This window comes from Dipodomys ordii, unplaced genomic scaffold (genome assembly GCF_000151885.1).
Source record: "Dipodomys ordii isolate 6190 unplaced genomic scaffold, Dord_2.0 Scaffold105, whole genome shotgun sequence".
In the NCBI taxonomy this organism is placed as follows: domain Eukaryota; kingdom Metazoa; phylum Chordata; class Mammalia; order Rodentia; family Heteromyidae; genus Dipodomys; species Dipodomys ordii.
The window spans coordinates 694,053-711,592 of record NW_012267321.1 but is presented as its reverse complement, the minus strand read 5'-3'; the positions used below and the strand labels follow the sequence as shown (position 1 = coordinate 711,592).

Below are 17,540 nucleotides of genomic sequence, written 5' to 3'. Positions count from 1 at the left end.
GGGACCCAGCGAACTCGATCCTCTCCACCAATGAGAAGGCGCAGAAGACTCCGCCCCCCGAGCGCGGACCAATGGACGGCGGCCGAGGTCGGGCACCGCCTCCTGGCGGCCGCCGGGTTCCATTGCAGGGGCACCGACACGCTCAGTGACGCCCCGGGCCGCCTCCTGCCCAGGTCTGAACGCTCCTGGCGGGGGTGCGGTCGTGCAATCGGAAGCGGAGCGGATTGCACGCTTCCGACAGCCGCTACTCGACCGCTCACCCCGCCCGGTGCCCTCCCCGAGCATCTCTGGGGTCGCCGCCTGTGGTCCTTGGAGTCCCCTTCCCACACCAGTCATGCCTTTAAGCCGCACTCTGTCCATGTCCTCCCTGCCGGGGCTGGATGACTGGGAGGATGAATTCGACTTGGAGAACACGGTGCTCTTCGAGGTGGCCTGGGAGGTGGCCAACAAGGGTGAGCGGGGAACCGCGAGGGGAGGAGGACGGTCGGGAGGGGGGAGGGGTGGGGGTCCGGAACTCTGACACGCAGGGACACCGAGCTACCCGAGGGAATCTTGGGTCTTGGGCAAGACGCCTGTGACTTCTGTGTCCTTCAGGAGGGGTTGGAGAACATGTCCTAGGCCTTGGAGGGAAGGGAGAGACTAGACTTAAGATGGAAGGAGGTTCCCAGACCTTGTACCCCTAGGGAAACAGAATACTACGCTGAAAGATGTCTAGGTCCTGGGAAGGGGGCTTTCAAGAGACCAGAGAGGCTGGGAAGGTGGCTCAGTGGTGGAGGGCTTGCCTAGCATGCATGAAGCCCTGGGTTCGATTCCTCAGCACCACAGACACAGAAAAAGCTGGAAGTCGCTCTGTGGCTCAAGTGGTATAGTGCTAGCCTTGAGCAAAAGAAGCTCAGGGGTAGTGCCCAGGCCCTGAGTTCGAGCCCCAGGACTGGCCGAGAGAGAGAGAGAGAGAGAGAGAGAGAGAGAGAGAGAGAGAGAGAGAGAGACCAACCGACCAGACCAGAGATTTAGGTCCTGACAGGAAAGGAGCTGGTGGTGGGGGAGGTGAGGGCTGATGCCACAAATCTGGGGGAGTGGCTAGGGTTTCAGACCTTGGTCCCTGGGTGTTCCCCTGGCTTGTGGGGGACAGAGTAGTTGGGGGTGGGATGCATAGGTAGGGATGGGCACTTCTGAGGAACTGCTCCCTTTGAATGTTAAAAACTGAAGGGCACTGGAGACTTTTTAGTCTCTTCTAGTATAGAAGAGCCTTGTGGGCCCAAGTGGCTCATTTTGAAGGAACTCAAAGCCCGAACCATGAATTCCTAAGAACAGAGGAGTCTGTGGCCTCTGTTATGTGCAGGGTAGATTGGAATGGGGCAGGTTGGGAAGTCCTAAGTTGGGCAGGGGCTGGGCCCTGCTATGGGAGTGGCTGGCAGGGCTGCATTTCTGTGGGCCAGGCCTCTGGGAGCCTGAGCTTCTGGTCTGGGAGGAACTGGGCTGTCTCAGTCTCCATCTTCAGAAGAGCTGAGATCTTAGGGTTCGCTTTACTGGGTTTCTCAGTATGATATGGGCTTTGCCACAGGACAGAGGCCCTATAGGCCCGTGGCCGCAATTGGTGAGAGGAAACTAGGAAACAGGCTGGCAGAGTCATTAGGATGTTGGAAGTGGGGGAGGGAAGGTGAGCAGGAAATAACAATTTAGGTGGATCCTGACTGCTCATTAAAAACCCAGCTCCCTACAGCTGAGAAGTTCAGAACCTGGAATCCAATAATCTGCAATGTCTGCCATCCTCTTTCCCTCCCCAGCTCCCAGCCCCTGACCCCCCCTTTGATTCATGGGTTCCCAGGCCTTCTCCCATGCCCCCCAGCACCCCTCACCACCACCACCCCCCACCCCCTCCTCCCAGGTCCCTGGCCTATGAATCGTGGCTGGGGCCTGTCCTCATGCACTTGGTCTCGCAGTGGGTGGCATCTACACGGTGCTGCAGACGAAGGCAAAGGTGACAGGAGATGAGTGGGGCGACAACTACTATCTGGTGGGACCGTACACGGAGCAGGGTGTGAGGACACAGGTGGAGCTGATTGAACCCCCGACCTCCGCCCTGAAGAGGACGCTGGACTCCATGAATAGCAAAGGCTGCAAGGTGAGGGTGGCCAGCCCAAAGGACAGCATGGCATGGACAATCACAGGTGACACTGTCCCAGGCAGACCCATGTAGGTGCCCCCCCAACTCTCTCCCATGACATGAGCCATTGTTAATGACTAAGAAATGTATCAAGATCCACAGACACAGAAACACAGAGCTGGCAGAGTAGTGCATACCTATAATCCCAGCTACTTGAGAGGTCGAGATCAGGAAGATCTCAGTTTGAGGCCAGCCCAGGCAAAAACTTAGCCCTCATCTCAACTAACAAACTAGGCATGTGTCATCTCAGTTACACAGAAGACCGTAGATAGGAAGATCACAGCCCAGGCTGGCCAAAGTAAGGGGAAAAAATGGAGAAATAACTAAAGCAGAAAAGGGCTGGAGACATGGCTTGAGTGATAAGAGCACCTACGGAGCCAGCACAAAGCCCTGGGTTCAAATCCCAGCCTTGCTTCCCCCACCCCACATGCACAAAAAGAAAAGAACAAACAAGATGTGAAGCGATCGTGCCAGATTGAGCCATGCAGATGGGATCAGGACTCAGGGAGTCTGAAGTTCAAACTCAGCCTCTCTCTGCCTGCTGCTTCGTGAGTCTTGGCTCACAAACACACCCTTGGTGTCCACTGTGTTGGTGTGTTTGTTATTGGGGTGGGGGTGACGTAGTTAAGAATCAGAATCCTGTGGCACAGTTTGTGCATGCAGTTACTGCTATGAGGTGTGTTATTGTCATTTTCCCCCCATCATCATTACTATAAACAGTGTAGCCTGGAGCGAGGAGGCCCACTCGTCAAAGGAATGGAATGTACCTCTTTTAGATACAGCACAGAGGCTCCAAATGCCGCAGAGAGAAAGACCTAGAAGGAGAAAGAAAGACTATTGATGAAAGGAGTGGGAGAGAGGAAGGCCCAAAGCCGGGAGACAAGACTAAAGACAGGAGGGGAGAGTCTGGGCCTCAAGGTGGAGGCTTAAACAGGGGTGGGTAACTGGCTGCTGATTGCAGCCCAAGGCTGAAGATAAAAGGTACAGGCTGATATCATTCATTCTTAGCCTCAGATTCAGGGTGAGGGGGGTGTCCTGGGAGTCCAGTCAGGTGGGACTTTGTCCCGAAGAGACCCCAGAGCAGCTTCGTCCCTCCCTCATGACAGCTGCTCCTAAGAATAGCCCCCCAGCTAAAGGGCAGACAACAGCTGGGAGGGGGAGGAGGATTAAGTGAGGTTCTGGCTGGGGAACGCTAGGTTGGGGTAGAGGATGCTAGAGCTGGTTAGGGCTGTGGCAGTCAGCCCAGAACCAAGTCCGTAGTCTTAGGAGAAAAGTGGCCAGTGGAGAAATGTGGTAGGGACCAAAATGAGACAGCAAGTCTTAGGAACATGGTGCTGGGCAGAAAAATGAATACCTAAGGCATAGAAAGAGGATGGGGGTGGGGGGGTTAAAAATCATACCACAGGCTGGCGCACGCCCATAATCCTAGCTACTCAGGAGACAGAGATCTGAGGATAGTAGTTCAAAGCCAGACCAGGTAGGAAAGTCCATATGACGCTTATCTCCAATAAACAACTCAAAAGAACTCAAAGTGGCGCTGTGGCTCAAGTGGTAGAGCACTAGCTTTGAGCAAAAGAAGCTCAGGGACAGAACCCAGGCCCTGAGTTCAAACAACAACAAAAAAATCATATCACATAACATAGACAAAGGAGTAGGGGGAGCAGGTGATAACTATATAGTGAAAGGGACACTGGGAGGAGAGGGGGAAGAAAGGAACTGATTCATTTATTTATTTATTTGTCAGTCATGGGGCTTGAACTCTGGGCTTGGGCGCTGTCCTTGCGCTGTTCAGCTCAAGGCCAGCACTCTCTGCTTGAGCCACAGTGCCACTTCTGGTTTTCTAGTGGGTTATTGTAGATAAGATTCTCATGGACTTTTCTGCCAGGCTGGCTTTGAACCGGGGTCCTCAGATCTCAGCCTCCTGAGTAGCTAGGGTTATGGGTGTGAGCCACCGGCGCCTGGCCAGGAACTGATTTCTTAGCCAGGTAAGGTGGTGCACACTTATAGTCAGTCCTAGCACTTGGGAGGTTAAGGCAGGAGGATTGAGAGTTTGAGGCCAGCTGGGCTGAATAACAAGACCTTTACCAGACAGACAGACAGACAGACAGATGGAGTTCCCAGTGTAATCAAGTAACAACAAAGAGAAGTCTGACAGTTGATTCAGTAATGAGGCAGCGTTGGACCGGAGAAATGATTTCCCAGGTTGGAAAAATAAGGCAGCAGGAAACTAAGATCCTGCAATGAGCACTAGACTTCAAGTCCTGAGTCCCCAGACCAGTGCCAGCTCTGAGCTTTGTCTGTACCCCTCTTCCTAGGTGTATTTTGGGCGCTGGCTGATCGAAGGGGGCCCCCTGGTGGTACTCCTGGATGTGGGTGCTTCTGCGTGGGCCCTGGAGCGCTGGAAAGGAGAGCTCTGGGACACCTGTAATATTGGGGTGCCCTGGTACGACCGGGAGGCCAACGATGCTGTCCTGTTTGGCTTCCTTACCACCTGGTTTCTGGGCGAGGTAAGGCCCAGTGGGGAACCCCTTCCCCCCCCCCATCTCACAGAACTGGTGCCTGTGTGTGCGGTGATGGTGCTGTGGTGCTGGTGGTATCACCTCTCCCCTGCTTCCCTGTCCACGTGGCAGGTTCCTGATTCCTTTCCCAGCACACACTGGAGACACAATGACCCCGTGCCTGTTGCCCCATAGTTCCTGGCCCAGAGCGAAGACAAGCCCCATGTGGTCGCCCACTTCCACGAGTGGCTGGCAGGCATCGGGCTGTGTCTTTGCCGTGCCCGGCGACTGCCCGTGGCCACCATCTTTACCACTCATGCCACACTGCTGGGGAGGTACCTGTGTGCCGGAGCCGTGGACTTCTACAACAACCTGGAGAACGTGAGTGACCAGGGCAGGATAGCCCGAGGCTGTGGAAACCAAACTCTCCCAGAAGTCAGACTCCAGTCTTAACCTTCCCAGCACCCTGGAGTCTAGACTTCCTGTCTTCTCTCCCATCCTCCTAACTTGGCTGCCCTTCCACATTCCTGCCCAGTTCAACGTGGACAAGGAAGCAGGTGAGAGGCAAATCTATCACCGCTACTGCATGGAGCGAGCAGCAGCCCACTGTGCTCACGTCTTCACTACCGTCTCCCAGATCACTGCCATCGAGGCTCAACACCTGCTCAAGAGGAAACCAGGTGGGTGGGGGCAACTGTGTATGCCAAGGCCAATACCAAGTCTGTTTAACCCTAGACAGCAAAGAACTACAACTCCCAGATGGCCTTGGTGGTAACCTCCTTATAAATGAGACTTGCATTCCAGAGCCTGGCTGCTCAAGGCTGATGGGAGTTGTAGTTTCCTAGGTTTTACTTTTAGAAAGCGTAAAATACTAAAGTTAATGTGGTCTTTTGAAAGGAATGCAAGGGCTAGGAAGGTGGCTCAGTGGTAGAGCGCTGGCCTTGAGCTGAAGAGCTGAGGGACAGCACCCAGGCCCAGAGTTCAGGCCCCACGACTGGACCAAAAAAAAAAAAAAAAGAAAAGAAAGGAATGCAAATAGATTGGACTTGGCTGAGGAAAAAACAAATCAGGTTGGAATTGAGTCTCCCACCATTTTCAGTGAACATAAGGTGAAAATCCAAACTCCCAGAAGGCCTTGGGCACCCAAATACCTGTGGTCTAAGCTCATCGCCCTAGGAGCTGATGGGAATTGTGGTTTTTCATCGACAGCCTTTAATTTCTATGAGAAAAGGAAACAATCAAGTTCCTGAAGGAGGACTGAAGGCCTAGAGTATGTCTTGGGAGAAGCAGGGGATACGTTGGGGATATTTAATCATAAAAAAAAAAGAAAGTCTGTCTGGTCAGCCTTTTCCAGGAGTTGGGGAGACCTGACTGCTTTCCAACATAAGCAAGTAAGACATCTGGGTGGCAGGTACATGAGTCACTAGCAAGCTCACAGAAGAGCCATTGAAACAAAAGTGTAGAAGTCCAGGAGTCTCCCTTTCATGTAGTCATTCTACCACATGCATCTGAGTGAGGAGACCTTGTTCACCCTCCCAGACATTGTGACCCCCAATGGACTGAACGTGAAGAAGTTCTCTGCTATGCACGAGTTCCAGAACCTCCATGCACAGAGCAAAGCTAGGATCCAAGAGTTTGTGCGGGGCCACTTTTATGGGTATGTGGGTTAAGCACCTAGGTCTGAAAGAGAAGAGCGGAGCTCAGACTCTTGGGTCTGAGGGAGGAGGATTGGAGCCTAGACTGGGATCTGGAGGGAGGAGGCTGGGGTCTGGATTCCTGAATCTAAGGGAGGAAGAGTGGGGTCTAGGCTCCTGTGTTTGAATCCTGGGACACCTAGGCATTCATCTCTTGAAACAATGGACTGGCTGATAAAGCAGCCTTCCATCAGAGGAGAAAAGAGCCCATAACTTCCAGGAGGCCCCATGATGCTTTGCATTGTCTGAAACACTGTCCCTGTAGCTTCTGGGATTTGTAGTTTTGAGCACAGCAGTAGAGTGTGAAGGTGTTGGGCTTCACCATGCCATGTGGCTTCTTTAGGCACCTTGATTTCAACTTGGACAAGACCTTGTATTTCTTCATTGCTGGCCGCTATGAGTTCTCCAACAAGGGGGCTGACGTCTTCCTGGAGGCCTTGGCTCGGCTCAACTATCTGCTCAGAGTGAGGCCTGGGGCAAGGGTGGTCAGGGGCAAAGGGCAGTCAAGAGCCCTGGGGAGAAAGAGAACTTGGGATGTGAAGTTAGGAAACCCCAGGGTTTGGTACAGGTTGTATTGTCCCAGAAAGGGGTGCAGAGGCCAGATGTAGTCCAACACACCAGTCACTCAGCCTCTCAGAAAGCTAAAGCAAGAAGGTTGGGAGTTTGAGGCCAGCCAGTGCTATAGAGGGAGATCCTCTTCTCAATTTTGTTCTTCTGGTTCTAGGGCTTGAACTCTAGGCCTGGGCACTGTCCCTAAGCTTTTGTTCAAGGCTAATACTCTACCGCTTTGGCTACTGCACTATTGTGGGCTTTTTCTGTGATTTATTGAAGATAAGAGGCTCTTGGACTTTCCTGCTAGGGCTTGCTTAGAACTGTGATCCTCAAATCTCAGCCTCCTGAGTAGCTAGGATTACAGACATGAGCCACCAGTACTGGCCTGCCTTGCTTGCTTGCTTGCTTCCTTTTTTTTGGGGGGGGGGCGGGGAGTGGGTCCAGTCGTGGGGCCTGAACTCTGGGCCTGGGCACTGTCCCTCAGCTCTTCAGCTCAAGGCTAGTGCTCTACCACTTGAGCCACAGCGCCACTTCTGGCTTTTTTTCTTTTTGCTTATGTGGTGCTGGGGAATCGAACCCAGGGCCTCAGGCATGCAAGGCAAGCGCTCTACCACTGAGCCACCTTCCCAGCCCCTTCCTTTCTTTCTTTCTTTCTTTTCTTCCTTTCTTCCTTCTTTCTTTCTTTCGCTTAAACTCTGGGCCTGGGCGCTGTCCCTCAGCTCTTCAGTTCAAGGCAAGTGGTCTACCACTTGAGCCATATCACCACTTCCACTTTTCTGGGGGTTTTATTAGAGATTAGAGTCTCACAGACATTCCTGCCTGGGCTGTTTGAATCTTGATCATCAGATCTCAGCCTCTTGAGTAGCTAGGATTACAGGCATGAGCTACCAGCGCCTGACTTTTTTTTTTTTAAAGAAGAGTTTTGAGTTTGAGATCAGCCTTGGGCAATTTAGTGATGCTGTGTCTTGAAAAAATGATAGCCTGGTGTTGGTGGTTCATGTCACCACCAATCCTAACTACTCAGTAAGCTGAGATCCAGAGGATTGAGGTTTAAAGCCAGTCTAGATAGAAAACTTTAGATAGAAAACTTTATGAAACTCCATCTCTAAAATAACAAGCTGTGTGCCTGACTGGCACCTGTGATCTAGCTACTCAAGAGGCTTCAGATTTGAGGATCACAGTTCAAAGCCAGGCCCAGCAGCAAAGTCCTTGAGATTTTTATCACCTGAAAACCAGAATTGGAGCTGGGACCCAAAGTGGTAGAGCACTAGCCTTGAGTGAAAAAGCTCAGGCTTATCACCCAAGCCCCTAAAATTAAAAATAGAATAACCAACAAAAAGCCAGGCTGGATGTTGGAGGTCTGGCTCAAGTTGGTAGAATGCTAGCCAGTGTGAAAAAGCAGCAGATAACCCAGTTTGAATCCTGGTCTCTGACCTAAAAAAAAAAAAAAGGGCAGGCTGGAGTTATGACTCAAGTGGTAGAACACCAGCCAAAGAGGCAAAGAAAGAAAAGAAAGGTCAGAGATTTAGAGGGGTAGCAATTGATCCCACAATTCCCCTTGGCAGAAAGGGGGATGGCTGTGTCCTACTGGTCCTAGAATGGCAAAAGGGTCCAGAGACCCCCACTACCTTTGCCTCACCTTCCCCTTTTCCTGGTTCCAGGTGAACGGCAGTGAACAGACAGTGGTGGCCTTCTTCATCATGCCAGCTCGGACCAACAATTTCAACGTGGAGACCCTGAAGGGTCAAGCGGTGCGCAAGCAGCTTTGGTCAGTAGCACACATCTGGTTCCCCTGCAGGCATCTTTCCAAAATGGGCACTTAATGTTTCTCCCAGAGTCTCAGTGGTCCCTTGCAACACAACTGCCTTACCCCACCCGTTCCCAGTGATGTCATTGGCTTAGCACACCTCCACCTCAGGCAAGGTGGAGTCATGGCCTAGAGAAAGGTGACCACATGACCAGAGCTCTGATCTCCAACCTCATGCCAGCAACTGGCAAACCCCTGACTGTTTCTCTCCACGTGTGTGTGTGTGTGTGTGTGTGTGTGTGTGTGTGTGTGTGTAATTTCAAGCATAAGTAACAGCAAGTGCAAAGGTCCTGAGGTATTTTTGAGGAATGACAAAGCATCCCACCGTGTCTAAAGTAGCCTATCCAAGGGGAGTGGGGTAGAAAATGAGACCAGAGCCATGCAAAGATTGTTAGCAGTGGGGTTGTAGGGCAATGAGAAAGGGGAGGGAGGGAGAGGGAGAGAGAGAGAGAGAGAAAGAGAGAGAGAGAGTATGAATGTCTGTGCTGGTCCTGAAGCTTGAATTCTGGGCCTCCTACTCTCTTTGGGCTTTTACACTCAAGGCTGGTGCTCTACCACTTGAGCCACAGCTTCACTTCGAGCTTTTTTCTGGTTAATTGGAGATAAGAGTCTTATGGCCTTTCCTGCCTCAGCTGGCTGCAAACTATGATCCTCAGGTCAGCCTCCTAAGTAGCTAAGATTACAGATGTAAACTACCCCCCCCTCCCCTGGCTTCCTTTATGGGCCCAAATTGTCCTTTCTCAGACTCCATCTTCTTGTTTAATCAAATGGGTCTTAGTACGGCCATCTCCACAGCCAGTACAGGCCTAATAATAGCTGACATTTCTGGAAGGCTTGCGCTGTGCCAGGTTCTCTCATGGCTTTCCTGAGTTCTCACCACAAGTCCCTGAGCTTGGTTCTATTTTTATTCTCCTGTGGTGAATGACTCACTCAAGTCCAGAGGAAAGGCTGTCTGTCTGTCCTTGGCTTCCCACTGATGCACAGTACCAGGACACCAAGCCTTCCAGGGCCTTGGCTACTCTGCTCACACCTCAGTTTCTCTGCTAAATGTGTCAGTAAATGGCAGCTGTATGTGACACTCGTATGCTCTTTCCAGGGATACCGCCAACACAGTGAAGGAGAAATTCGGGAGGAAGCTCTATGAATCCCTACTGGTGTGAGTACCCACCCCAGCTCTGGACCCTGATGGACCCTAGCTCCTCTCAGCACCCCATTCCCACACACCTGCTCCCACCCTCCTTCCAGGGGGAGCCTCCCAGACATGAATAAAATGCTGGACAAAGAAGACTTCACTATCATGAAGAGGGCCATCTTTGCCACACAGGTATGGTTTAGATCCCTTAGCAAAGAGGTGGCAGTTACCAATCTCAGAGATGCCGGCCATGCTAGCCCCAGAGACTGCTGGGAGTTTTTCCTAGAGTGATGCTTTTCAACTTTAATACCCAAGAAAACTATCTTGGGGCAGGATCATTTTTTTCGGGTGACTTAAAAGTTGCAAGGTCATGGGGCTGGGAAGGTGGCTCAGTGGTAGAGCGCTTGCCTTGCATGCATGAGGCCCTGGGTTTGATTCCTCAGTACCACATAAGCAAAAAGAAAAAAGCCGGAAGTGGCGCTGTGGCTCAAGTGGTAGAGCGCTAGCCTTGAATTGAAGAGCTGAGGGACAGCGCCCAGGCCCAAGAGTTCAGGCCCCACGACTGGACTCCCTGCCCCCACAAAAAAAGTTGCAAGGTCTACTGGGAGTTGTAGTTCCCCTGGGTAGCCTGGTGGATGGACAAAGATTCAACGGAGTATTGAGTCAACATACTTAGAGAATTTCAATGATCAGATCTGCCTTGGGCTTTGCCCAGTCCTGGCTCTGCCTCTGCTCCCAGGGACTTCTGGGAATGGTAGTTTTCTTGAGTCTCTTTGGGGGATGAAACCAAGTGACCTAACACACCTAGCATTCCCTGGTAAGCACTGAAAACTCAGAAACCAGTTTCTTATCCCATTGCCTGTACCTTACTCAATATTCTTGGAAGTTACAGCTTAATTCCTCAGGTTGATCAAATTACAGGGCTAGCAAACAGAATGGTAGCTACAAAATAGAACTACAACTCCCAGCAGCCCCTTCAGCCTTCTTTGGGTTTCCCTTTCCACAAAGGCTTCTGGGAATTGGTGTTCCTCATTCTTTGGGAGGATCTGGAGAATTTGGTACCTGTGATTGGAGTCAGTGAGCCTGAAGGATGACAATTTAGTCACTAAAGTACACAAAGAAGTCCATTTTGGCCAGACAATCATTTTCAAAGTCACTAAGGCTTTACTCATGATCTATGCAAACCTAGGGTTCTGGGAACTGTAGTTTCTTAGGCTTCTGTATTAGCCCACTGAATGTTACAAGAGTATTTAATGAGCAATGATACCACAGTTTCTGAACTATCCCTTCTAGCAGCCTGTGTGGCTTCCTGTCGCTTTAGTTTTTGTCTTGCTATTGTGACTTCTGGGAATTGTAGTTTCTTTGGGCTGGGAGGGGCAGGAAGGCAGGGTCATAAGAAAACTATAATTCCCAGCAGCCCCTGGAACCCCTGGGCAATGTCTACCTCTATTGATAGGGTAATTTAGATTCTTTGGAGTTCCTTTAATACCAAAGGCAAGAGTACTGGACAACATAGTGGTACTTCCCAAAATATCATGGGATATGTCATCATGGACTTTGCCTCAAAGATAGATGAGAATTGTAATTCTTTTAGGATCATGATGGGTGGGGCAACTTTTAATGATGTGGCCAAGTAGGGCCTTACAACTCCTGGTACCCTTCTCTGTAGCCTGGTGGGAATTACGCTTTTCTTGGATCCTTGGGTTAGCATGGCCCCATGGGGGAAGCAGGAAGTCCCCTGTCCCTTCCCGGATGATCCCAACCTCACTTGTGGCCTCTACAGCGGCAGTCTTTCCCCCCTGTGTGCACCCACAATATGCTGGACGACTCCTCGGACCCCATCCTGACCACCATCCGCCGGATAGGCCTCTTCAACAGTAGTGCTGACAGGGTGAAGGTGAGGGGCCTGGCCAGCAGGGGGCGGAGGTCACACCTGGTTGTCAATACTCCCCAGCCTTCTAGTCTATCAAAGGCAGTCCTGTATTTAGAAAGCCTTCTGGCTTCTGAGTCAAACAGAATTGAGTTGTATCTTTCTCTTGTCACTCCACTCCTATGTGGTTTGACTTTAGTTAAGTGGTTCACCCTCTCGGGCCACTCTGGTCTCTCAGGATATGGCTACAATAAGGTGCTTGGGCCCAATACCGGTGGCTCACGCTTGTAATCCTAGCTACTCCGGAGGCTGAGATCTGAGGACCACGGTTCAAAGCCAGCCCAGGCAGGAAAGTCCGTGAGACTCATATCTCCAATAAACCACTAGAAAACTGGAAGTGGCGCTGTGGCTCAAGTGGTAGAGCGCTCACTTTGAGCTGTAGAGCACAGGGACAGCGCCCAAGCCCAGAATTCAAGCCCCATGACTGACCAAAAATAAATGAATAAAGTGCTTGGACGAAGTAAGCTCTGCTTTTTCACTACCAGGTAATTTTCCACCCTGAGTTCCTCTCCTCCACCAGCCCACTGCTCCCTGTGGACTATGAGGAGTTTGTCCGTGGCTGCCACCTTGGGGTTTTTCCATCCTACTATGAACCTTGGGGTTACACACCAGGTAAGTAGAGCATTTGGGGGGTCGACCCTTCGACCTTTCCTTCTTTTTTTTTTTTTAATAGTTTATTATTTTTTTAAATCAGTCATGGGGCTTGAACTCAGGGCCTGGGTATTGTGCCTAAGCTCTTTTGGTCAAGGCTAATGTTCTTCCACTTTGAGCCACAGCACCACTTCCGGGTTTTCTGGTGCTTAATTGGAGGTAAGAATCTCATGGACTTTCCTACCTGGGCTAGCTTTGAACCATGATTTTCAGATCTCAGCCTCCTGAGTAGCTAGGACTCTCATAGGCATGAGCCACCTGCACCTGCCTCTTAATGGCTGTTTTGTTTTTCTTTTGCTTCCCTGCTAGAATGAAACACCAGACCTAGTACATGCTAAGCAAGCCCTTTACCACCTGAGCTATAGCCTGAGCTCCTTTTTGTTGTTGTTGTTTTGTTTTTAAGACAGGATCTTGCTGCTGGGTGCCAGTGGCTCACGCCTATAATGCTATCTACTCAGGAAGCTGAGATCTGAGGATCACAGTTCAAAGCCAGCCCATACAAGAAAGTCAGTGAGACTTATCTCCAATGAACCACCAGAAAACTGAAAGTGGCGCTGTGGCTCAAGTGGTAGATCACTTGCCTTGAGCTGAAGAGCTCAGGGACAATGCCCAGAACCATAGTTCAAGCCCCATGACCACCACCCCCCCCCCCAAAAAAAAAGACAGGCTCTTGCTAACTTTGCCAAAACTAGCTTGGAACCTGTGTTCCTCCTGCCTCTGTCCCTCAAGTAGCTGGGATTACAGGTGGGCATCATCATGCCTGCCCTGTAGCACACTTTAGCCCCATGGTCTGAGTTGGAATAGCTTATAGTCCTCCCTCATTTTGTGAATACTTTGCTGTGATCTTTCTCACCCACAAACATATCTCTTCTTCATGCTGTTTTTAATCAAGCTGCTTTATTGTTTTCTGTTTTGAGGGGGATGCTGGGGATCAAATCTAGGTCTTAGCCGAAAATGTAGTTTAGTGGTAGAGTGTTTATCTAGTAATCACAAGGCCTGGAGTTCAACCCCTTGTACCACCAAAAATATAGAATAAAGCCAACTGCGGATGTCTTATGCCTGTAATCCTAGCTACTTAGGAGGCTGAGATCTGTGGACCATGGTTTGAAACCAGTGCAGGCAGAAAAGTCTGTGAGATTTATCTCCAATTAACTATCCAAAATCACGAGATGGGAAGGTGGCTTAGTGGTAGAGTGCTTGCCTTGCATGCATGAGGCCCTGAGTTCGATTCCTCAGCACCACATAAGCAGAAAAAGCTGGAAGTGGCGCTGTGGCTCAAGTGGTAGAGCACCAGCCTTGAGAAAAAAAAAAAACAAAAAACAAGTGATAACATGAGGCCCTGAGCGTAGGCCCCAGTACAGGCATCAAAACGCAAACAAACAAACAGAAAATACCATAAGATTATGAGAGCTAAGTAAAAGTAAGCTACTGTGGAAGCTGAGATCTGAAGATCCTGGTTCAAAGCCAGCCCAGGCAGGAAAGTAACCCCAATTAACCATGAAAAAGCAGGAAAGGCAGGTAAGTTGCTTTTTCTGACAAAATTTCCATTCCACTTTGTGATATACAATGTATGTAGCCAAAGTCCTGGCAGGGTTTTGTGCCAGCTCAGTTACTGGTTGGTTGTCTGGCCAGTAGGTGGCACTGTTGAGGCTTTGTCACTAGTTTGGAAGCAGGCATACTAAAGCAGGGAATGAATGAATGAATGCTAAACTGGCCTTTCTCTGGCCTTCCCACAGCTGAGTGCACTGTTATGGGGATCCCCAGCATCTCCACCAACCTCTCCGGTTTTGGCTGCTTCATGGAAGAGCATATTGCAGACCCCTCAGCTTACGGTCAGTGCCCTGGGGTTTCCCAAAGACCTGGTACACCAGGATCCTGAGCCAGGAGGAATGTGGCCTCTTGGGTTGCCGGATGGGAGCTAAATAAAAGAGTCCTGGTGCAGAAGGTCTGGAAGGATGAAGGTCTCTCCAGACCTATTTCTGATCCCCCCACCCCTGCCCTTGGTCCTGGCCTCTTGCAGGCATCTATATCCTGGACCGGCGTTTCCGCAGCCTGGATGATTCTTGCTCGCAGCTCACGTCCTTCCTCTACAGCTTCTGCCAGCAGAGCAGGCGACAGCGCATCATCCAGCGGAACCGCACGGAGCGCCTCTCCGACCTTTTGGATTGGAAATATCTAGGCCGGGTATGACCCTCTCTCAGCCACCTCTAGCTCTGGTTTTGTAGCCTCAGGAGGCAGGGGCATGTGGCAGAATCTTCAAAGAACAGTGGCTTGTGCTTTTCAGAAATTCATCTCTGCCAAGAGGGATGGTGCACTTCTGTAACCCCAGCTATTAGAAGGACCAAGGCAGGAGAAAGAAGAGTTTAAGGCCAGCCTGAGCTGCATTAGGGAGACTTTGTTTCAAAAACAAGCTGGTGGTGGCTCACACCTGTAATCCTAGCTACTGTGGAGGCTGAGCTCTGAAGATCCTGGTTCAAAGTCAGCCCAGGCAGGAAAGTAACTCCAATTAACCATGAAGAAGCAGGAAGTGATGCAATGGTAGAACTCCAGCCTTGAGCAAAAACACTAAGGGGCAGTGCCCTGACCCTGAGCTCATCACACACACACACACACACACACACTCGCTCTCTCTCCCTCTCTCTCCCTCTCTTTCCCTCTCTCCCTCTCCCTCTCCAGGGAAAACTTGGGTCCGTTTGATCTCATTTGCCTAAGTGTATGGCTAAAGCCTGACCTGACTGAAGAAGGGTCCTTATTAGGGAGGTGTGGCATGGGGAATTGTCCAATCACAGCTTGACTTATCTACATAAGAGGTGGAGCCAGGAAGATGGATATTTGAATAGGGGAGATTGGGAAGATGTGGCTCATTTGCATTAGGAGGTGTGGCCAGGATCTCCATCTTTGATTGGGCAGGGGGCAGGGCCTGGCAAGTCTTGACTCCTCCCCCTTCCATTCCCCCTCAGTACTACATGTCTGCGCGACACATGGCGCTGGCCAAGGCTTTTCCTGATCACTTCACGTATGAGCCCCACGAGGCTGAAGCGGTGAGTGCACCCGAGATCTCTGCTGGAGCAGGAGCTAAAGGGCTGGGCAGGAATTTGGGGCTCTCCCGGGCTGCCATAAGGGGGGGCTGGATACAGCTCTCAGGATTTCAGGCACCTAGGTTCACTGTTCTGTGGTTTGTGCCCCCCCCCCCGTGGGGATGCAGACCCAGGGGTACCGCTACCCACGGCCAGCCTCAGTACCTCCATCGCCCTCGCTGTCACGACACTCGAGCCCGCACCAGAGTGAGGATGAGGAAGAGCCTCGGGATGGGCTACTGGAAGATGGTGAGCGTTATGATGAAGAGGAGGAGGCCGCCAAGGACCGGCGGAACATCCGCGCGCCCGAGTGGCCGCGCCGCAGCTCCTGCGCCTCGTCCACGGGCGCGAGCAAGCGCAGTAACTCTGTGGACACGGCGCCCTCCAGTTTGGTCAGCACGCCCAGTGAACCCCTCAGCCCCGCCAGCTCCCTGGGCGAGGAGCGCAACTAAGCCCTCTGCCCCGCACTCCCCACCTGCTCCCACCACATCCCTTCGTCTTCAGGGGCGCATGCACGGTGAACCCCACTCCATATCCAGAGTAGGGGACCCACATTTGTGTAGGGCCACACACAGCCCAGTCCCTTCTGCCATACACTCCAGCCCCCTCCCTCCCCCCAACTCCACAGTCCACAACGCTGTGCCTTTCTTGGACTTCAGAATGCATTCATTACCTGTGCCCTGGAGTCCCCCCTGCCAGGCTTGGCCTGGATCCTAGTCGCCCTGCCAGGAATCTGCCATTCTGCCTGGAGCCAGAGTGCTTAGTACCCCTGACCTGTTGCTTTCCAGGTTGGAGGGTCCTAGAGCCTTTTGGGGGCTCGCAAACCCCACAGCATACAGAATATGCAGGGCTCAGGCCTGGGGACCACCAGGAGTTGGAAACCATCCTTTCCTGGAACAGCTAACTCCAGAGCTAGGACTATTTCAGGGACTGAAGGGAATGCAGGTGGTCTTCCATTTCAACTCAGAACTCAGGATTCCATGGGCTGGCCTTCCTGGGGGTCCAAGTCTTTCTGGAAGACTCCCAAGTCTTGCTCTTCTCCCCAACATTTTATCTAAGCTGGGGGGGGGCGGTGGTGGTGGCCAAACCATGTGGTCACACACGCACACCCCAATCCCTTCTGTAGAGCACACAGTCTCGGTGTAGACATTTTTTCTGGCGTTTTCTGGGCCAGATTCTACTCTGAGTCTGAGCTCTCTCTTGTGTCATGAGAGTCTTCTTGTACCCACCAGAGACTCCTGCTGAGGACAGAGGTGGCTGCCTGGCCCCTCCTCTGACCCCTCAACCCACCATGAAACCACTGGATCCTCACTTCCTGCGGTTGGATCTAGAACCTTACCACTGTGCACCCGCCGGTTCCCTTTCCCCTGACCTTGAACTGAGTCTACTGGGTTGGTGAAACCCCACAATTACCTCAAATCTTTTCCATCCCCCAGCTTCCATGGAAGGGAGGGGCCCCTCGTGTGCTGTGCTCTCTGAAGAAATGCTTGGTTTGCTATTGGGAGGGGGGAAAGGCAGATCCGTATAATTTGAGTTGTGTCCAGAGATGGAAAAAAAAATACATCTATATTTAAGAATGCCAAGTGTGGTTGGACGGGAACACTTGGTGGGCATTACTTCTGGTTCCTCCAATACCCTGGTTTCCTCCCTGGTCTCTTTTTTTATCTGTTGTCATCAGGAAAGTTTGGATTTCTGCTGCAAGATTCCAGGGTCATTGAAGGCAGGTCTCATCCCTTAGGACTGGGTTTGCAAGAGTCAGAAAGTTAAGTGATGGGGGCTGGGAAGGTGGCTCAGTGGTAGAGCACTTGCCTTGCATGCCTGAGGCTTTGGGTTCGATTCCTCAGCACCACATAAACAAAAAGAAAAAAGCCAGAAGTGGCGCTGTGGCTCAAGTGGTAGAGCGCTAGCCTTGAGCTGAAGAGCTGAGAGTCAGCGCCCAGGCCGAGTTCAGGCCCCATGACCGGACCCCAAAAAAAAAAAGTTAAGTGATGTTTGACAGGGCAGTCACATGCCCTGGGTAGTTATTTAAATA

General features: G+C 51.4%; 1 protein-coding gene across 1 annotated transcript; it reads left to right on the top strand.

Moving 5' to 3' along the window:
- Positions 1-106: 106 nt before the first annotated feature.
- On the top strand, positions 107-17,083 carry Gys1 (glycogen synthase 1 (muscle)). The gene is made up of 16 exons (XM_013027867.1): positions 107-452; positions 1,944-2,125; positions 4,483-4,674; positions 4,861-5,046; positions 5,201-5,345; positions 6,205-6,322; positions 6,703-6,823; positions 8,573-8,679; positions 9,815-9,874; positions 9,964-10,042; positions 11,634-11,747; positions 12,266-12,392; positions 14,168-14,263; positions 14,452-14,615; positions 15,392-15,472; positions 15,637-17,083. The coding sequence occupies exons 1-16, from the start codon at positions 335-337 to the stop codon at positions 15,958-15,960; spliced, it is 2,214 nt and encodes a 737-aa protein (XP_012883321.1). The 5' UTR covers positions 107-334; the 3' UTR covers positions 15,961-17,083.
- The last annotated feature ends 457 nt before the right edge of the window (positions 17,084-17,540 follow it).

Bases quoted from the DNA above. Each gene is read 5' to 3' on its own strand.
- Gys1 (XM_013027867.1), top strand. From the start codon at position 335: ATGCCTTTAAGCCGCACTCTGTCCATGTCCTCCCTGCCGGGGCTGGAT. The intron at 14,264-14,451 runs GTCAGTGCCCTG...GGCCTCTTGCAG, and splicing joins TGCAGACCCCTCAGCTTACG to GCATCTATATCCTGGACCGG. The intron at 15,473-15,636 runs GTGAGTGCACCC...GTGGGGATGCAG, and splicing joins AGCCCCACGAGGCTGAAGCG to ACCCAGGGGTACCGCTACCC.